At 45.9% G+C, this 21,537-nt stretch overlaps 1 protein-coding gene across 1 annotated transcript in view; it reads right to left on the reverse strand.

Moving 5' to 3' along the window:
* Window positions 1-3,606: 3,606 nt before the first annotated feature.
* LOC118564564 (polymeric immunoglobulin receptor-like) overlaps window positions 3,607-21,537 on the reverse strand; it is a 43,479-nt gene continuing 25,548 nt past the window's right edge. The window contains exons 5-7 of the mRNA XM_036143202.1: window positions 9,596-9,697; window positions 4,045-4,082; window positions 3,607-3,856 (exon numbers count right to left, since the gene is read on the reverse strand). Of these exons, the coding sequence (XP_035999095.1) occupies window positions 3,749-3,856; window positions 4,045-4,082; window positions 9,596-9,697 (248 nt within the window). The 3' untranslated portion in view covers window positions 3,607-3,748. The remainder of the gene's footprint in view (window positions 3,857-4,044; window positions 4,083-9,595; window positions 9,698-21,537) is intronic.

Raw genomic sequence — 21,537 nt, forward strand, 5'->3', positions numbered from 1 at the left:
GTTCATTGGGAAAACGTGATGCTCAATGCTGCAGTGAGAGGAAAGGTGGACCTTTTCTCTGGAACATGTGGCAGTTTTCCATTTCTCAAACTGGAAGCATTTTGATTAGAGGACCAGAAGTAGATGTTTGAAGCTGGGTTAGGATGGAGTTATAGGCAGACAGAATAAACATTTATTCATCCTGACTGCATCTAACTGAAGAGATTCTGATAAAATCATCCTCCTGTCTCAGCCAGAGAACCAGAGAAACTAACATCTGCTTATCATATCAGGGATTATAGTTCAGTCTAAAATGAAGCCTTGAAGTCTCCATAGTATTATTCTCAGTTAATCTTAATAGAGAGTTTGAGAATTTCTCAAGGATTTACTTGCCTCTGCATTTAAGCTCCAGGAAGGTGATTCCCAAAGAGCCGGAAACCTAAAACTAACCTTTACAACCTCTCCAAGTCAGGTCAGGTTTATCTTTTAGCACATTTCAGCAGAAAGGCGGTTCAAAGTGCTTTACATCATGAAAACATGAAAACATCATAAACACATCAGTCACTTGTTGTGACCAGAAACAAACATTAAATTATATCAGGTGAAAACATCAATATGTTGGTCAGAGTTCCTGTTATTATAGCAGAAAGCAGCTCTGAACAGGTTGTGATTAAAAGGAACTCAGGCTTTTAGCACTTTTACAGTTTTCTGGGAGTTTGTTCCAGATCAGTGGAGCATAGGAACTAAAAGCTGCTTCTCCATGTCTGGTTCTGGTTCTGGTTCTGCAGAGCAGGCTGGAGCCAGAAGACCTGAGTGGTCTGGAGGGTTGATGCCCTGATAACAAGTCTGTGATGGATTTAGGTGCTAATTCAGGGATTTATAGACTAACAGAAGGATTTTAAAGTCTATTCTCTGAGATCCAGGGAGCCATGGAAGGACTTCAGAACCGGGTCCATGTTCTCTACGTTCTTAGTCTTAGTGAGGACTTCAGAACCGGGTCCATGTTCTCTACGTTCTTAGTCTTAGTGAGGACTTCAGAACTGGGTCCATGTTCTCTATGTTCTTAGTCTTAGTGAGGACTTCAGAACCGGGTCCATGTTCTCTACGTTCTTAGTCTTAGTGGAAGGACTTCAGAACCGGGTCCATGTTCTCTACGTTCTTAGTCTTAGTGAGGACACGGGCAGCAGGTTCTGGATCAGCTGTAGCGTTCTGATCCACTTTTTAGGCAGACCTGTGAAAACACCGTTGCAGTGATCAGTTCTACTAAAGGTAAACATGGATTAGTTTCTCCAGATCCTGCTGAGACATCAGTCCTTTAATCCTAGAAATGTTCTCCAGGTGGTAGATTGCTGACTTTGTGACGGTCTTTATGTGTCCTTGAAGGTTCAGGTCTGAGTCCATCACTACTCCCAGATTTCAGGCCTGATCTCTAGTTTGTAGTGGTGATAACTGATGCTGCTGCTGATTCTAGTTCCTCTTTAGGTCCAAAGAAAATCGAATCACATTCTCCATTTCTTCACAATTGTAATGGACTGCCTGGATGCCATATTTGTTATCATCTTTCCAATATGATAACATTTATGCCCTGAATGCAAATAACATGCTCTAGGGTGGACTTCCACTGCTTTTACCCCCTGGAGGCTATTATGTTTGAACCACCTCACAGGTAATGTATGTAACCCACCACCTGTTGATGTGTTTTCTAAGACAAAGGATTACACTGAAAGCTCTTTGCTGCCAGCTAGTGGTTTAAATTATGCTCAGTTTTCCTAATTTGCAGTTGGTACAATGTCCAAATAACAGATTCTGCTTAATCTAGTAATTCTTATATTAAACAGGTTTCTAGAGTTTCCTTTTTTCACCTCCAGAATATCGCTAAAATTAGAAATATTTTGTCTAGGAGTTACACTGAAAAACTAGTCCATGCATTTGTTACTTCAAGGCTGGACTATTGTAATTCTTTACTATCAGGAAGTCCACAAAATGCAGTTCAAAGCCTTCAGCTGATCCAAAATGCTGCAGCAAGTGATCTGATTAAAAAAGAAATCTCCTTCTCACATAATAATCAAGCTCCATCATATATTAGAGCTCTGATTACTGATTCATACATAAAAGTAGGCACAACTTTAATCATATATAAGGCAAAAATATAAGATGGACATAAATGAGGGAAAGATGGAGAGAAAAAAGATGACTGCTCATATAAAGCTGTATTCTGAGATAGTAATGGAAAGTTAAGTTTTTAGCAAACTTTTAAAATGTGGCAAAAACGAAAATGTGAATCAGACGTGTTTTCATTTACTGGCTTATAGTGAATTAACCAGGTGACACACAGAGTAATGTCATCATCTGTTGCTGTAATAAACGGGAAGTAGCGGTTGCTAACTAGCCTGGACCAGTAATGGAGTGAGGTTTTAATAAATGTGTTGCTATTTATTTTCACGGATGAGACTAAGAAATGCCCAAATCTCTTCATCGGTCACCCATATGCTACTTCTAGTCATGTTTTAATGCGTTAGGAGAAAATTCAGGAAGATGCCGGCAGCAGAAACAGCTGATCAGTCATGTGAGGTAAATGTTTGCTGCATCAGAGCTTGTCTGGCTAATGTCTCCGTCTCCTCTTCAGCTCCTTTACTGTTTTTCAAAGACCTCAAAAACCACTTTAAGCCAGCATAAAAACAGATTTACGAAATGTCTAGGTATTACAAATTTAGCTGTTTCCATCAACCTGTTCTAATGAGATATTTCAATATAAGCATTAAAAAGGTTGATGTAAACACGGTTTGTGTGTCTGTGTGAGAGGAAGTGCATTTCTCTGTCCATATTTCTCTCTCCTCTCAGGACTGTCTCCATCCTTTCTTCTGCCATCCCTCCCCACAGCATGCTCTCTCTCGCTCTTTCTCAGTCTGACAATAATGTTAAATCAGCTGATGAATGCTGAATTTGTACAGATACAAGTTTCACCACTTTTCCTCGTGATGGATTTTTCATTTTGGGGCATGTTCACACTGCCGTCTGTTATCCGCATTGCAGGTGATGCTATTTAACGTTAATTGCTTGATTTTCTTCCTGCTGATTATTTAGGCTGAGCGTTTGCCATGTTATCAATATTCTATTGGGAACATTGGCTTGTGAAATTTGAATGTCATTGCATTTTGTTTCTATTCTTAAAACAGATTTTCTATGTCTTCTGGAAATGCGTTTGGACTATTTTTGTGGGTCTTATTCCAGACAGTCACAGATAGACCGTCAACTAAGTGGGATAAAGTTTTGTCTTGGGTGAGAGATGGGCCATCATACAAAAAATAAGATGCATTATGTGTCATTATACATACAATGTACGTACAACGACTTTTTAGAGATCTGAAAGAGGGTTAGCCTAAGATGCTGAGACTCCGCCTCCTTGGAGGGTATGTCTAAGCTGAGAAAAAAATATGTTTGCATGAGAACGGGGCTCTTCATCTGTGGTGCGTCACCCAGGTCATTTGGTTGCAGGAGTCCTGCGCTGTAACTTTGGATTATTTCTATGCCATATTTGAATAAATAGTAAAGCTAAACTCTAAAGTTGAGTCATCTTTAAAGGGTGTTTATAGTGGTAAGCTGCTTAGAGAAGTTAAAAAGACCGTGTTTGGTATTTAACTCTTTAATTCAAACATTTAAACAATTTATCATCAATAGAACAAAGACCAGCATTTCTTCTTGTTTCAGCCTCACTGAACAAACTGCAACCCTGAGGTCCAGAACTGGGTCCAGGTCTGAGTCCAGGCTCTCATTTGGGTTGTGTGAGTGTGGAGTAGATCTGGTTCTGGTCTCTGCCTGCAGGACTTAGACTCTGGTAGGTCGAGTCCTGAGAAGATACGTTCTCCTGGACGATGTTCTGAAATGAGAAGCTGTTGTTAAAAGCATCAGAGAGCCTCAGACGTTACAGCTTTAGGATGAAGACGTTTACAGCTTTCTGCACTCAGCCTTTCAGTCCACATATCAATGATATTTGGGTTTGGCTGAACAAAAACAGTTTTTTATTTGTGGCTTGTGAAACTTTTTAAACAAAGTTGAGAAAATCACCTCCATCATTGCTCCATCTGTTCCTCTCCTCCGCAAACCTGTAAAAAACGTTTTTATTATGGGAAACTGTCCAAAGAGCAGAGAAGAAACAGAACATGAGATCATTTCAGACAATAAAACCTGTTAATCAGAAAACTTCCTGTAGTTGGAAGGGATTAAACAGACAGAAACTGAATTCTAGGATCATTTTCTACTGAGTATTTTTACATCCAGATTATAATCATGTTTTGATATATATGTATAATAAAAACAATACATACATGAATAATTATAGCTGTTTTAAATAAATGTAATACATTGGCTATAAAGCAGTTTGTCATCATCTTTGTCTTTTAATGTGATATTTTTCTTCCTGTACAACAATATCAGTCTCGTTATTAAATAAGTATCTATGTATGCTATTTTATATCTCATCCTGAACTAAAAGCTGACTTTCTCCAAACAGATGCTTTGTCATGGTTTAAATAAATGCAGCGTTGTGTTTCTTCTTCTTAGAATTTCTCAGTGAATGTGAGACCTTAAAGGGCCAGACTGGCTCCAGATGTTAAAATTCTAATCTGGTAATTCTCTCCCTTTGAAACATTAAACAAAGGCTTTTAAAAATATATCTGAATCAATTTCAATGATGGTTTTCCACATAGTTGTATCAAAAACATGCTGACTACAGTCATTCTCGGATTTTTTTGTCAGATGCTTCACTCTTTATTCGTGAGAGCATAAATTGTCAAGCATCTGTCTTTTTTTTCTCCCTCCACTTCCCCCATGTTGTTGTAATCTTCCTTCAACAGATCCAAGGGCAGCGCCTTGTGGACACAGTAGTGTCCTTGGCAGCGCGGCCCCAGTGAACCGTCTCCCCCCCGAAATGTTTGTGATGCTTATGTTATGGTGATGGTACAGAAACAGCAATTTCCCTCTGGGATTATTAAAGTATGTCTGATTCTGAATCTGATTCTGAAAACTGGGTACACAGTGAAGGACTGAAGACAGAAAAGATGATGGAGAGAACCAGAGAGACGGAAGCAAGGAGCTGGACTCAATTGAGTCAGCAAACACGTTTGATCCAATTGTTTAAAATGTTGTTGTATTACAGGACCTGGAGCAGGAGCATCTGATCCGGGATCACGGTCCTGTCATGAGGCTGTGTTTGCTGTTCTGACCCCTCCCTGCTGTACATGTCATTTTCCAGGCCGAGCTGCAGGCCGGGTTTTCTCTTTCTCCTTCTCAGCAGGGTTGGACGGGCAGGTGCTCTACATCTGAGCTGATTACCACCCTTCTTAAGGAGCTGGAACCAGGAGGAGGGCATCAGTTCGTTAACGCTCATGCGTTGGTACAGACCAAACCTCTTTCCAAGCCTTGATTCCTTGCATGATCCAAGCCTTATCTTGTTCTCGTTTTCCTTCCTCCTAGAAACCTGGATTCCAAGCCTAGAACCATTTCTTTCGTTACTCACACATTCTGAAGACTCCACCAAGACGTTCCAAGCCAGCTTCCTGGAACCTGTGAAGCTTCAGATTTACACCCTGCGTAAGCCCTCCTGCCTGAGCTCGCCTGCCCATCCACCCTCTGACCAAACATCTGGAGAACACCTACCGGTCCTGCACCCACCATCTACCATCCTGGACCGCACCCTCCCTAGCTCAAGCCAAACCATCAGCCCAGTGAGTTTCAGTGCTCCCCTCAGACTATTACCATTAAGATCCACACCTTTCCGTTGCTCACCTCTCACCTTCCCTTCTTCAGAAAAACCCAGAAATCCAGCCTGCAGACTTAGCTCCGCCCATTCCTCGTCACTTCAGATCTGTTCCACCTGCTCTCACTAGTATATAACCAGCTCTTAGACCAGACAACAGTGCCAGATTATTTCGTGCCATTTTCGTGAGTCATGTCCAGCGTACTCTTTTCTGATAGTCCTGTGTATATTTACCCAATTTGCCTTTTTGTCTTCTGAGCCAGTCTGATCCTTGAACCTATTTTTCCCGCCTGTTTTTGACTGCCTTTTTTGCCTGAGCCTGGTTCTAACGTGGAGTTTCTGAGTTTGCCTGATCTCTGCCTAGTTAGTTTGCTCATCAGTGTACCGTTCTGGACTGTTTTTGACCATCGGATCTGCCTGCCCTTATTGAACTAGTTTGCCTGTTTTTGTATCGATCCTGGACTGTTATTTGACCACCGAGCCTGCTTATCCCTGTCTGATCTTTTTGAGCTTTATTAAAGCCTTTTAATTTGCATTCTCGTGTCTGGCTGAATACTGGGTCCTCAATCTCTCGTTCCTGACAGAAACCTGTTTTATATGGGATTTAAATGCTGAAGTAATTGATTGGATTCATCAGGATTTATGGATAAATATAGCTGAGTATCATCAGCATAACAGTGGAAATTAATCCCATGCTGTCTGATCATTTTGCCAATCGGAAGCATATTCATAGTAAAGAGAATTGGTCCAAGGACTGAACCCTGTGGTACTCCACAGGTGACCCTAGAGTTTGAGGAAGATTTATAATTAACATGAACAAATTTGAATCTGTCATACTGATAAGATTTAAACCAGCCTAATGCTTTTCCCTTAATCCCTACAGTATGCTCATGTCTTTGTAGGAGAATATTGTGATCAACTGTATCAAATGCAGCACTGAGATCTAACAGGACAAGTATAGACACAAGTCCATTATCTGAGGCCATGAGAATATCATTAGTGACCTTCACCAGAGCTGTTTCAGTGCTATGATGATCTCTGAAGCCTGACTGAAACTCAGGAAAAGAAGATTAGATATAGGTCTTTAATTTATTAAGTAATCTTGATCAAGAGATGGTTTCTCAAGTAAAGGTTTAATAACAGCTACTTTAAAAGCCTGTGGTACATATCCATTTACTAAGGATAGATTAATCATGTCTGAAATAGGACCACTGATCAGAGGGAATATCTCCTAAAACAACTTGGTTGGGATTGGGTCTAACATACAGGTAGAAGGTTTAGATGAGGCTAAATTTTTAGATAGCTCAGAAAGCTCTACTGCTTCTAAACAGTTCAAACACTGTGCAGGTTCTAAAGATTCCTCCAATGCTGCCTCACTTACTGAGGACGAGGCAATCATGTTTGGGAGGATGGGAAAGGCAGAGACAGCTCTGCCAAACTGGATGGGCGCCTCGACGTTATCAACAAGCGAGTTATAGCTTAGCTACGCTGCACCTTCCCAAGATGGCGACTATGACGACACGTGACCCTTACGCATCACCATGCGTGATACGTAAAGGGGGAGGTCTTAATGACGTAATCAACGCTTATGCTGATGTGGGGTGGCACCTTGATTAAGAAGACGGTCTGAATGAGAAATTCAACGGAAGATTGCGGACTGATAGTTCCAACAAAGAGATTTAACTGATAAGAGTACATGAAAGATAGAAACTGGGAAAAGGATGGAAAAATCGACCCGTGGTGGTTCTTCACTTATGAAGAACCACAAACCAAAACACAGCCAAAACCACTTCCAAAATGCATGCACATACATCGAAAATATTCAGCAGTTAAAACAAACTCCGTCTTGGAGTAAACAAGCATTAAACTAAAATCCTAAATCTGCCCAGGCACAATTAATTCACCTTATGGGTGAAAAGAGAAATAAAAAAAGGGGAAATCTTTCTTTACTCTGACGTTGTCCCTGCTGGGGTCCGCGGGTCTGGTTCAGCTCAGCGAGCAGTGTGTCGGACAGCGGGGGAACGGGAGGAGAAGTCCCTTTGTCTCTCTCTCTGGGCGTTTGGACGCTTTGTTCAGCCAAAACCAAAGCATGGTCCCTTTTACGATCACTGGGAGATAAACGGCTCTCAGTCTTTGATCAAAAAGGAAATTCAAATGTGCTTTTTAAAGTCGACCTCCTGTTCAACACAGGGATGGTTTTGCTCCGAAAATCTTCGGTCCAGTGAAGAGCTATCGAGCACGTGGCGTGTGGGGGTTGAATCCCACGGGATGAAACAGCTGTGGGTATCTTCCCAGTCTGACGGGCGCCAAGTAAGAAGGCAGAATGCAGCGTGCCGCTGTGTTATATACCTTTCCATAGCAACGTTATCTGTCATTGAGTTGTCAGGGTCGGCAGCCATTTTGGGCGGGTTACATGATGGGAGTTGGTGGCCATTTTGACCACCTTGCATCATACAAAATGCAGTCTGTCACGTCCCGAACTGGCGTAACATCAGACTATCCTCAGACTATACCTCAGCTGGCAATGCTTTATTCTATGCATGAAAACTTTTAAGGACATGTTTACTTCTTTGCCTCCTTACAGCCCGTTACTACTGAGTTTGATCTGCCTGGCAGTAATTTCTTTGGTTACTCACAGTTTTGTTCACAGAAAGTTCTCCACAATGCCTAATGCTGCAGAAGAATCTCCTCTTGATTTATTATTATTATATATGTAATCAGATTACTACTACCGCGTTTTAATGTTACAGAAACTGTCAGATTGCTTTGGCAGAAAGATTTGGGGGAAGTTATATCAGATGAACTTTGGTCACAACTTTTGTCATCAGTCCACAAATCTTCTATTTGTTCTAGGAATAGTTTTATACAATGTAAACTTTTGCACCGTACTTATTACACAGAATCTCGTTTAGCTAAAATCTGAATATTTCAACATCGTGTGACAAATGCCAACAGCCTGTCTCTTTTTTAATTCCTACTTTTTGACTCTGTACTCAACTTTTAAATTATTGGACTAAAGTGTTACAAATTCTGGTTTAGGTCTGGTGTAGTCGGCAAAAAGATGAACTACTTTTGTTATCTTCTCAGAAATCATCACCTGCTTCCGTGACTCTTTCCACATGTAGAGTAATATTCATTAAATAGAAATGCCCTTTTCAACTTTCTTTTTGTGCCTGATTAAGTTCTGACCTGCTCCTGGTTTTGTTAATATTTACACCAAGTAAGACTTTTCCATGACATCTGGTGCGTTTTTGTGTTTTCTTTCTCTGTTTTCTGTTCCTGTAATATTTTTCTGCTCAATTTTCTATATTGGCAGTTTTTCATATACTGTAAATAACTTATCTGTTATTTATGCGCCTTAATCTATAAATAATGTTGAGGTGGGGGGGGGATCTCCTTAAGTAATTAGATTTCATGTATTTTAATCTTTAAAATATATTAGTGTGATTACCAATAGTTTAATTATTGATTGTTGCAGACTATATGTAATATAACCATTCAGTTTATAATTAAAGTTACGACTACTTTTCATAAATCAAATAAAGGTTCTGTGAGTATCTGTAAGTAGAAAGTATCTCTCTTTAATATTCAAGTTGAGTCCCAATTAGTATTTTAGATGCTGGAGTTTAAATACCATGACAATGATTTACCTGAAAATCATTTAGCAACATTAATTTAACTAGACACTCACGATGAAGCCATATTTCCAGATGGTGATTAAACTGTCATTAAATATTTTGGTCATTCTCGGTCTTATATCTGTGAGGTTGGTCACCTGAAATGGATTTCCTACAGTCTTGAAGGAGTTCTAGTAGGAATAAAGATAAAGACAAACCATCGAATGAGAAGGTGCCACCTCACCTTCATGACGTTTATTGCGTCGCTTTGTGCAGAAAACCAACAGAACCACTGATATCAGGATGGCGATGATGAGCAGAGTCAGACCCACAAACATCAGGACACCTGCAGACAATGTTGGAAGAAGAACCAGTGAGACACGGAGCTAAACTGAGATTTATTAACGCGTGTTTAAACAAACTGCATTAACATGTAGTGAAGAGCAGACGGAGACAATTATTATTATTATGAGGTATTCCTGTTTGTTAAGTCTTTAACATGCACAGCATGCAAGGAGGTTCCTATACTTCCAAAATGCTCAGCGTCTAAATATAAAGGCTACAGGTGTGGAGATATTCTGGGGGTCCCTGGGGTCACCACCCACTGTGGCCCTCTGGAGCCCGGTCCACCTGTCCTTTGCTGCTCTTGAGTGTTGAAGGTTTTCTCTCCACTCTTACAACTGTTCACCTCCAGGTGACAAACTCACACATCCCCACTCAACAAAAAACACATTTCTACCTTTACGTTCACCTTCATTTACCCATTTAGAAATAATCCTAATGGTTGAGGGTCATGCAGACATGGGTCACTATATAACAGCCTACTTTGATGCAGGATCCAGTCCTGATTTGATAAAGGCAATCAGTAAATTAGTTTTACGTCCTGAGATATCTCTTTCTGTAGAGTATTACTGCCCTGCAACATGAAGCCAACCAGCTTATCTATACGATGGGCCTGAAATGTAGAGGCAGGACACAACTCCAACAAATAAATCATCCTGGATTCATCAGCAGCAAACTGATCACCGCTCTGACTGCTGATGGAGGTCATTTTGATCCTACAAAGGTTTTATGCATCACTCACTGTGGTAGAATGCACCTTTTGGTGTTACAGTGTTGTCCTGAGTCACATTGGTGGTTTCAGAAGAAGCTGAAGGTGTGAAGCTTCCTGAAGTGGACCTGATGCTGACGGTGGTTGGTGGAGTGGAGACTGATGGGTCGACTGCTGGGACACAGAAGAGAGAAGTTTGGATTTAGATGTGATTAAAGCTGCTGAGGAGGAAATGTTTGATAAATTCATTAAATATCACTGTTGAAATACTTAAATATTTAGAATAAAGGACATTCAGAAGATGTAATATCAGTGAAATCTCACCAGTTCTGAAGGTGACATGAAAGTCTCTGTATAAACTAGTTGAACCAGTTCTGTCCAGTTTACATCGGTACCGTCCTGAGTCAGACTGGGTCAGCTGGGTGATGTTCACCAACAGAACTCCTCCTGAAGGCTGTTCATCATATTCTAAACTGTATCTGCCTCTTTCACCTCTGTCTCCACCTGTCTGAACAAGAACCTCTTCTTCTCCAGGTCCTCCTCTGCAGAAGGATTTGGTTCCTCCAGAGGAACCAAAGGAACAGGCGACTGTGAGCGAGCTGCCAGCTTCTTTATAGACGTGATGATCTTTGTTTCCATCCAGCAGAGCTGTTAAAATAATCATCAGTTACTTTCTGTCCTCAGCAGGATGCAGTCTGATCACATTAATCCCAGTTTCTCTACAGTTCTCCTGGGATCTGCCCAGTTTAACCAGTCTGTATCTGTTAGAACAGCCATCACAGAACCTCAGTGTTTAAATTTAAACTGATCCTCAGACCTTCAGAGAGATTAAAACATTTTCCTTGTTAAAACAGAAACTCACCGTCTACAACAACGAGTCTGAAGTCCTGGTAAGAAGCTGAGGACAAAGAGTCACCCAGACCACATCTGTACCGTCCTGAATCAGACTGGGTCAGTCCTGAGATTCTCACATAGAGAATAAACCATCCAGAACCTGCTTCTTTAACACATTCAGTGCTGTATCGTCCACTCTGAGCTTTGGTTTGTCTCGTTCTAATCAGAATGTTTTCTCCTTCACAGTTTTCTCTGCAGAAGATCTGCCAGGATCCACATAAAGAAATCCCACATTGAGCTCTAAAGTCTTCTCCAGCTGCTCCGTATTTTTTTCTCAGTACTTTAGCAGAACCGTAGTTTCTGACCTGCAGAGCTGCAGAGAAAAGCAACAGGTTTTTATGAGTCCTTCCTGTGAGAAACCACACAATGATCACATTTCTGTTTCCATCACAGTTTTAGAGTCAGACTGACAGAAAAACTTTCATGTTAATAATGAAACTCAGTATCATCAATGTGGCTCTAAGCTTTAGTTCACAACTCTGAATATTCAATAGGTTCTTTTTTATTTGATTAGAACTTTTTGAAGCTTAGTGATGCTCCTGAACTTCAACCTTTGGCTAAAATGGCTGAATATCTTTTCTAACTTCTGGATTAGTGAGCTTACATCCTGAGACTCTGAAGTGCTTCCTCCAGCCTGATGGTGCAGATGTCATACTCTGTGGTCTAGGTGCAGGCCTGTTTTCATTGCTCTCTCTTCTCTGCAGGGTTGGATGGGCAGGTGTGTTTCATCAGAGCTGATTGCCACCCTTTATAAGGAGCTAGAACCAGGAGGAGGGCGTCAGTTCGTTTGCGCTCTTGCGTGGTACAGACCTACCCTATGTTCTCTTGTGATTTCCTGAAACCAGTTACTAACCTTGTTCTTGTTGCCTCCTTGCTCCAGAAACCTGTTCATCTGACCTCAGCCTGGAAACTGCGTCACATTGTCAGAAGCCAACCTGGATCAGTCCACAAGAACCGAACTGAACCTACGGAACCCTGTTTGCCCTCCTGCCTGCGCTCACCTGCCTGTCCACCCTCCAGCCAGCCACAACACCGAGAAGGAACCAGGACTTGCACCGACAACCCGGACATATGCTCAGTACCTCTCCTCTGCACCAAACCCAAGCTACCGCCTAAGTGAGTTCCCGACCAAGTCTCATCTTCACAATAACCAAGCTCAAGTTGTTCACCACCTTCTCCATCTTTCTGGCAGAACCCATGAGACCTTCAAACCTCAGAAAGAACCATCCATCTCCAACCATATAATAAACCCTTTAAAATCTACCTTTTCGTCAGTCATTGCGTTCTTCAGAATCACATTTACATAGATATGACAGCAGAATAACAAATGGTGGACTAAATATGTTCAAAGATACGTTTATTCCATTACTTTTCTATAATAATTTTTTATATTAAACGGTTTTTGAGACATTTCAATGTTATAGTGTGATCTAATGTTAAATGTTGTTTTATTCACCAATCTTTGTCGTTAATACTTAATAATCAAGTGAATCAAGTTGAAGCACATTAGTGTTTCAGCAGCACTTTGTGTTGCATTGAGGTTTTTGTTGGTGTTTGAGACAGATGAGATGTTTCTGTAGATTGTTGAGCATTGATCATAACATCCTTTAAAAAGATTTTTTATGAAACTTACATGATATTTGTCTCATTGACAGTCTTGGTGGGGTACACCCTGGACAGGTCGCCAGTCTGTCGCAGGGCAACACAGAGACAAACAGGACAAACAACCATTCACACACACACTAAGGTGAATTTAGAGAGGCCAGTTAACCTAACAGTCATGTTTTTGGGATGTGGGAGGAAGCCGGAGTACCCAGAGAGAACCCACGTGTGCACAGGGAGAACATGCAAACTCCATGCAGAAAGACCCAGGGTTGGATTTGAACCCAGGACCTTCTTGCTGCAAGGCAATAGCGCTACCCACTGGTTATAATGTTTTTATCATTAGTAGTAGAAGTAGTAATGAAGGTAAAAACTGGCAAGCAAACAGGCAATGAACAAGGGTTAAAACATGTTAGCGTTCAGGAGAGTCACAGATAGTGAGGTAGTAAGATTCTTTTTGAGCCACGATGATCTGAGGCTTCGTTTACAGAAATGTGCATTTAGATATTCAGAGATGATAGTGTGCAGTAGGCACTAACATTAAGGTGATTCTAATGCATGAAGGTGTTAGTAACATTGAGGTGATGTTAAAGCGTTGGACAGAGTCTCCCATCAGGGGGCGATTGCCCTCACAGCTCTGGGGAAGAAGCTGCTTCTAAGTTTATTATTTTTTAAGGATGAAGAGAAACAGAAGTAAAAGAAAATCTACTTACAGAGGAGGAAGAAAAAGAACAAAGCGTGATGGACGGTCATGATGGAGCTCTGATGGCTTTCTGCTGCAACTAATCAAACAACTTCCTCCTTCAGACCTGAAACAGACCACCATCCTTCCTGTCTGTCTGTCAGCTGTAGCCACATTTATTACATCACAGCAGGGGGGTCCAAACCTTATGCCACGGCAGACAATTAACCTATAGTTAGAAAGCACTCATGGGTTAGAAGTATTATTTTGATCAAACTCACAAAAATAATTTTAATGTGAAATTTAGTATTTTCATCTACTTAACAAAACTCAACATACAATATTTTAATGAAAGGCATAAGTCTATTGGTTTATAGAAAATGGATCTGTAGATCATTAAAGAGCCAAACCACAATGAGTTGTGTATGTCTGGCCCTCAGAAAAGAAAGAGTTGGTTCTATTGTAATGTTCTGTTTTTTGGTTTTGGTTTAGTGTTTGATTGTGTCGCTTTGTTTTTGTTTTTGGGTTTATATCTTTTGTAGATTCTGTCTTGTTTTAGGGTTTTGTTTAGTCTGTGTATTGTTTTTAGTAGTCCGGTCTCTGTTTGTTCTTTCTCGGTCTTAGGTTTATCTATCTGTTAGTCTCGTTATTGTTTCCACCCGCGGGTAGTTAATTAGTCCCCTCCGCGCACCTGTTTCTCTGCTTATTTAAGTCTCACTCCCTCCATGTTAGCAGTCTGTTTTTGGTAAGAGCTCCCAGCACCTTTTGTCTGTTTTTTGATAACCTGTTCTGTTTGTTTTTGCCCAGTCGGTTTGCCTGTGTCTGGATGTCTGCCTTACCCTTATTTTTGGATCTTATTTTTGGTCATCGGCCCTTCAATAAACCCAGTTAAAAGAAATCTCAGTGTTTTGGCTAAAGATCGGGTTCCTTCTCACACTAGTCATCACAGTACTGTGATGACTAGTGTGAGAAGGAACAAAAACAGACTGCTAACATGGAGGGACGGATGCATGGGAATGAGAGTGCGACGTACCGACAGACAACTGAGGAGGGAGTGAGACTTAAATAAGCAGAGAAACAGGTGCGCGGAGGGGACTAATTAACTACCCGCGGGTGGAAACAATAACGAGACTAACAGATGGATAAACCTAAGACCGAGAAAGAACAAACAGAGACCGGACTACTAAAAACAATACACAGACTAAACAAAACCCTAAAACAAGACAGAATCCACACAAGATATAAACCCAAAAACAAAAACGAAGCGACACAATCAAACACTAAACCAAAACCAAAAAACAGAACATTACAGAGCCCCCCCCTCAAGGACGGATTCTAGACGTCCTTTGAACACGAATCAAGAGTCCAAGTAAAATAATAACAACCCAGACCGGGCGGGAGGAGGGAGGTCCTGGATGGCGGGCCATAGTCCAAAACACAACAAAACTAATCAAGAGCAACCCAGACTGGGCGCCAGTCAAACAACAAGAGTCCGGTGGGCGTCCCGGACGACGGCCCCAGCGTGGCAGGTTCTCCGGCGGTCGTCCCGGGCGACGGCCCCAGCGTGACAGATGTTCCGGCGGGCGTCCAGGAGGACGGCCCCGGCGTGGCAGATGTTCTGGCGGACGGGCCCGGCGTGACAGGTTCTCTGGCGGTCGTCTCGGCGGACGGCCCAGACGTGACAGGCTCTCCGGCGGTCGTCCCGGCGGACGGCCCCGGCGTGACAGGCTCTCCGGCGGTCGCCCCGTCGGACGGCCCCGGCGTGACAGGCTCTCCGGCGGACGGCCCCGGCGTGACAGGCTTTCCGGCGGACGGCCCCGGCGTGACAGGCTCTCCGGCGGAGGGCCCCGGCGTGACAGGCTCTCCGGCGGGCGTCCAGAAGGCCGTCTACGGAGCAGGAACCTCGGAGACCGGCAGCGGAGCAGGAATCTAGGAGGCCGGCGGCGAGGTCTGGAGAGAGAAAAAACAGAACCCGGCGCCGGACTACAGGGTACGGAAGGCGCCAGACTATAAGATACGGAAGGCGCCGGGCTACAGGCTGAGGAGGGCGCCCGGTTAGTGGTTACAGGCGGCGGGGCCCGGTTAGTGGCTACAGGCGGCGGCGCCTGTTTAGTGGCTACAGGCGGCGGCGCCTGGTTAGTGGCTACAGGCGGCGGCGCCTGGTTAGTGGCTACAGGCGGCGGCGCCTGGTCACTGGTTCCCGGTGCGGGAGCCTGGCTACAGGCGACCGAAGAAGGAGCCTGGCTACAGGCGACCGAAGAAGGAGCCTGGCTACAGGCGACCGAAAAAGGAGCCTGGCTACAGGCGACCGAAAAAGGAGCCTGGCTACAGGCGACCGAAAAAGGAGCCTGGCTACAGGCGACTGAAGAAGGAGCCTGGCTACAGGCGACGGACGAAGGAGCCTGGCTACAGGCGACGGACGAAGGACGAAGGAGCCTGGCTACAGGCGACTAACGAAGGAGCCTGGCTACAGGCGACTAACGAAGGAGCCTGGCTACAGGCGACTAACGAAGGAGCCTGGCTACAGGCGACTGAAGAGGGAGCCTGACTACAGGCGACTGAAGAACGAGCCTGGTTACAGGCGACGGACGAAGGAGCCTGACTACAGGCGACGGACGGAGGAGCCTGGCTACAGGCGACGGACGGAGGAGCCTGGCTACAGACGACTAACGAAGGAGCCTGGCTACAGACGACTAACGAAGGAGCCTGGCTACAGACGACTAACGAAGGAGCCTGACTATAGGCGACCGAAGGGGGAGCCTGACTACAGGCGACAGAAGGGGATGCCTGGCTACAGGCGACAGAAGGGGATGCCTGGCTACAGGCGACAGAAGGAGATGCCTGGCTACAGGCGACTGAAGGGAGAGCCTGGCTACAGGCGACAGAAGGGGATGCCTGGCTACAGGCGACTGAAGGGAATGCCTGGCTACAGGCGACTGAAGAAGGAGCCTGGCTACAGGCGACCGAAAAAGGAGCCTGGCTACAGGCGACCGAAAAAGGAGCCTGGCTACAGGCGACTGAAGAAGGAGCCTGGCTACAGGCGACGGACGAAGGAGCCTGGCTACAGGCGACGGACGAAGGACGAAGGAGCCTGGCTACAGGCGACTAACGAAGGAGCCTGGCTACAGGCGACTAACGAAGGAGCCTGGCTACAGGCGACTAACGAAGGAGCCTGGCTACAGGCGACTGAAGAGGGAGCCTGACTACAGGCGACTGAAGAACGAGCCTGGTTACAGGCGACGGACGAAGGAGCCTGACTACAGGCGACGGACGGAGGAGCCTGGCTACAGGCGACGGACGGAGGAGCCTGGCTACAGACGACTAACGAAGGAGCCTGGCTACAGACGACTAACGAAGGAGCCTGGCTACAGACGACTAACGAAGGAGCCTGACTATAGGCGACCGAAGGGGGAGCCTGACTACAGGCGACAGAAGGGGATGCCTGGCTACAGGCGACAGAAGGGGATGCCTGGCTACAGGCGACAGAAGGAGATGCCTGGCTACAGGCGACTGAAGGGAGAGCCTGGCTACAGGCGACAGAAGGGGATGCCTGGCTACAGGCGACTGAAGGGAATGCCTGGCTACAGGCGACTGAAGGGGGAGCCTGGCTACAGGCGACGGAAGAGGGAGCCTGGCTACAGGGGACTGAAGAGGGAGCCTGGCTACAGGGGACTGAAGAGGGAGCCTGGCTACAGGGGACTGAAGAGGGAGCCTGGCTACAGGGGACTGAAGAGGGAGCCTGGCTACTGGCGGCTGAAAGGAAAGCCTGGCTACTGGTGGCTGAAAGGAAAGCCTGACTACAGGCGACTGAAGGGGGAGCCTGACTACAGGCGACTGAAGGGGGGAGCCTGACTACAGGCGACTGAAGGGGGAGCCTGACTACAGGCGACTGAAGGGGGAGCCTGACAGCAGGCAGCTAAGGTAGGAGCCTGACTACAGGCAGCTAAAGTAGGAGCCTGACTACAGGTAGCTAAGGTGGGAGCCTGACTACAGGTAGCTAAGGTGGGGGCCTGGCTACAGGCTGCTAAGGTGGGCACAGGACTACAGACTACAGAGGCCACGGAACTACAAACTACAGAGGCCACGGAACTACAGACTTCAGAGGCCACGGAACTACAGACTACAGAGGCCACGGAACTACAGACTACAGAGGCCACAGGGCTATCCACTACAGAGGCCACAGGGCTACAGTCTACAGAGGCCACAGGGCTACAGATTACAGAGGCCACAGGACTACAGGCTACAGGACTACAGGCTACAGAGGCCACAGGGTTACAGGCTACAGAGGCCACAGGGCTACAGGCTACAGAGGCCACAGGGCTACAGGCTACAGAGGCCACAGGGCTACAGGCTACAGAGGCCATAGGGCTAAAGGCTTCAGGAGGCCCCGGGCTACAGGCTTCAGGAGGCCCCGGGCTACAGGCTTCAGGAGGCCCCGGGCTACAGGCTTCAGGAGGCCCCGGGCTACAGGCTTCAGGAGGCCCCGGGCTACAGGCTTCAGGAGGCCCCGGGCTACAGGCTTCAGGTGTCAAAGTCAGACCCTTAGCGACCAGGAGTCTCAGAATCAACTCCTGGAGGGTCTCAGAAAGAGACATCCAATAAAGTCTCTCCCAGAGTTGGCTGTCCATGAGGGTAATAAGAGGTCTTGGCTTACACACAACTCTGAGAGGCTCAAAATCTCCAGGGGGTCCCGGTAGTTGAATCCCCTTCTGAGGTCCTGGGTGCCCGAAGAGCGAAGGATCCCCCTGGGTTCCCACGTCGCAGGTCTGCGACGGACCCCTCTGAGTTCCAACGTCGCAGGTCCGCGACGGACCCCTCTGAGTTCCAACGTCGCAGGTCCGCGACGGACCCCTCTGGGTTCCAACGTCGCAGGTCCGCGACGGACCCCTCTGGGTTCCCACGTCGCAGGTCCGCGACGGACCCCTCTGGGTTCCCACGTCGCAGGTCTGCAGGGGCAGGTCCTCCTGACCCCTCTCACAGGACTTGGGCAGAGGCAGATCCTCCTGGACCCCCTCTGGTGACTTGACAGGAGCCGAGGCATCGTCCAGACCCTCGGGGACAGACTCAGGAGCCGAGGCATCAGCCAGACCCTCGGGGACAGGTTCAGGAACCGGGGCATCCGCCAGACCCTCGGGGACCGGTTTGGATCGGCTATAGAAAGCCTGGAGGGCTGACCTATAATGTCCCTCTACCTCCTTTAATTTCTCTTCCAGCTCCTCTGAGTATTGGATGAGTAGAGCCTCCCTGAGACGTTTAATGAGGGGTGCAAATGTCCTTATCTTGTCCTCCAGGGCCACATACTCCGAGTAACTGACACCACCAGGGGGGGCTGGGCGCAACTCCACTGCGGGAGGCGAAGAAGTGTGGTCCGCCAAACCGGAAGTGGGCTGAGGTTGAGGTCCGACGGCAGACAATGGCCGAGCTGGCTCCTCGGCCCGCTACGCGCCAATGGTGGATGAGTGGCAGACAAAAGAGAGTCTCTTCCTCCGACGGTGGGACGGCCGACTAAGCGGTGGGGCCAACTCAACCCGGCAAGTCGGAACCGCAAGAGCCCGAGGCGATCCCTGCGGCTGTTCTTGTGGGGAGGGGAACGGAATCTGACCGGGAAAAAGGTCCGGGCGAAGATCCCGCACCACCTCTGCATTGACCTCCAGGAAAAAATCCGGGTCCGGAAGGCACAACTGCGAAGGAGTACCGCTGCTGCGGAGATGACGTCTGGGACCGTTACCGGGGGGACAAACCGCTAACCTGGTTCCCTCAAAAGACGATCCACGCCATGATCCTCCATGCGCCTCCAGGGAGAGGTCCGGTGAGTGAGCGTCGTAAGCCTGTGAGCCGGGCAAAGAACCAGCTTCGCAGAGCGCTAATCTTCCAGTGAAAGAAAAACAGTTTGGCAGCGGGTTCGGCATGGTCGGTACGTACTGTGATGACTAGTGTGAGAAGGAACCCGATCTTTAGCCAAAACACTGAGATTTCTTTTAACTGGGATTATTGAAGGGCCGATGACCAAAAATAAGATCCAAAAATAAGGGTAAGGCAGACATCCAGACACAGGCAAACCGACTGGGCAAAAACAAACAGAACAGGTTATCAAAAAACAGACAAAAGGTGCTGGGAGCTCTTACCAAAAACAGACTGCTAACATGGAGGGACGGATGCATGGGAATGAGAGTGCGACGTACCGACAGACAACTGAGGAGGGAGTGAGACTTAAATAAGCAGAGAAACAGGTGCGCGGAGGGGACTAATTAACTACCCGCGGGTGGAAACAATAACGAGACTAACAGATGGATAAACCTAAGACCGAGAAAGAACAAACAGAGACCGGACTACTAAAAACAATACACAGACTAAACAAAACCCTAAAACAAGACAGAATCTACAAAAGATATAAACCCAAAAACAAAAACGAAGCGACACAATCAAACACTAAACCAAAACCAAAAAAACAGAACATTACATCTATAGTTATGCTGCTATAGGCTTAGGCTGCTGGAGGACATCAGGGTCTATTTCTCTCACTCTACTGAGTTCTCCTACTGTTCTCCAATCTGCATTGTTTGTTTTCAATTGAGCTTTTAACTTTTTGTTCTCTGTCATTTTCTCGCCATAGAAGGTACACCTGGTCTGGTGTTCTGTTAGCTGTGACATCATCAGGGGAGGCAGATCATCCTCTATTACCATCTAACATAGAAAGTACTTCTGGGTCAATGTGAGCTTCTGTGCTTTCTGTGTCTCTGCTCTGTCTTCTCTAAGCCCCAGTAGGTGGAGGCAGATGAGCGTTCACACTGAGCCTGGTTCTGGTTCTGCTGGAGGTTCTCCTCCCTGTTACAGGGGAGTTTTCCTCTCCACTGTCGCTTCATGCATGCTCAGTATGAGGGATTGCTGCAAAGCCATCAACAATGCAGACGACTGTCCACTGTGGCTCTACGCTCTTTCAGGAGGAGTGAATGCTGCTTGGAGAGACTTGATGCAACCTGCTGGGTTTCCTTAGAGAGGAAACTTTCTGACCAACCTGGAGGATCTGATGGAAGCTGACTTTGTAAAGTTAACATTTATTGTGAATTGGCACTGTATAAATAAAAACTAATTTGTTATAGTTCCTGCCTGTTCTAGATGTACCAGTTCTCTGTGGAGTGAAACATAGACAGACCATTCCCTGGTCTACATGTTAGCATAGCTGAACCCAAAGAATGTGAATTTGTGGCCTGTGCTGACCAGAGGAAACAGTATAGCCTACTAGTTTGCTCCACAGCTTCAGGGTTTCAGTGTAGCGCCTAGTGGTGCTGTGCACTTAGATCTGTTGGAAATAGATCAACACTTGGAGACACACAGCTGACTAAATGTAAATAATGTGTTTGTGTTGGAGATAATTAGCAAGTAATTGTCAATTATAACGTTCATGTTGTCAGATTGACCTGCTAATATGTCTGTATGCATTAGGTCTGCTTAACTACACACCCAGCTTACAGAGAACATCGTTCTCTGTAAGCGTTTCTAAGACAAACATCAGACTTTGCCTCCAGGCTGTCTGGGCTCCTGGGTTCTACAGAATACCAGCTAAATTAAACATTACAGGACTGCATGGGAGGAAGAGTTAGGAAAGGTCATGTAGAAAGACTTCCGTACGGCTTCTAAAAGATTCTGGTCCACTATCCGGCATCTCAGGAGGGGGAAGCAGTGCAGTACCAACACTGTTTACAGTGGGGGTGGTGTGCTGCTGACGTCAAATCGGGACGTTGTGCGTTGGTGGGTGGAATACCTCGAAGACCTCCTTAATCCCACCAACACGTCTTCCACTGAGGAAGCAGAGCCTTGGGACTCCGGGTCGGGTTCTCCCATTTCTGGCGCTGAGGTTGCCGAGGTTGTTAAAAAGCTCCTCGGTGGCAAGGCCCCGGGGGTGGATGAGATTCGCCCTGAGTACCTTAAGGCTCTGGATGTTGTGGGGCTGTGTTGG

Source organism: Fundulus heteroclitus, chromosome 1 (assembly GCF_011125445.2).
Source record: "Fundulus heteroclitus isolate FHET01 chromosome 1, MU-UCD_Fhet_4.1, whole genome shotgun sequence".
Taxonomy (NCBI): domain Eukaryota; kingdom Metazoa; phylum Chordata; class Actinopteri; order Cyprinodontiformes; family Fundulidae; genus Fundulus; species Fundulus heteroclitus.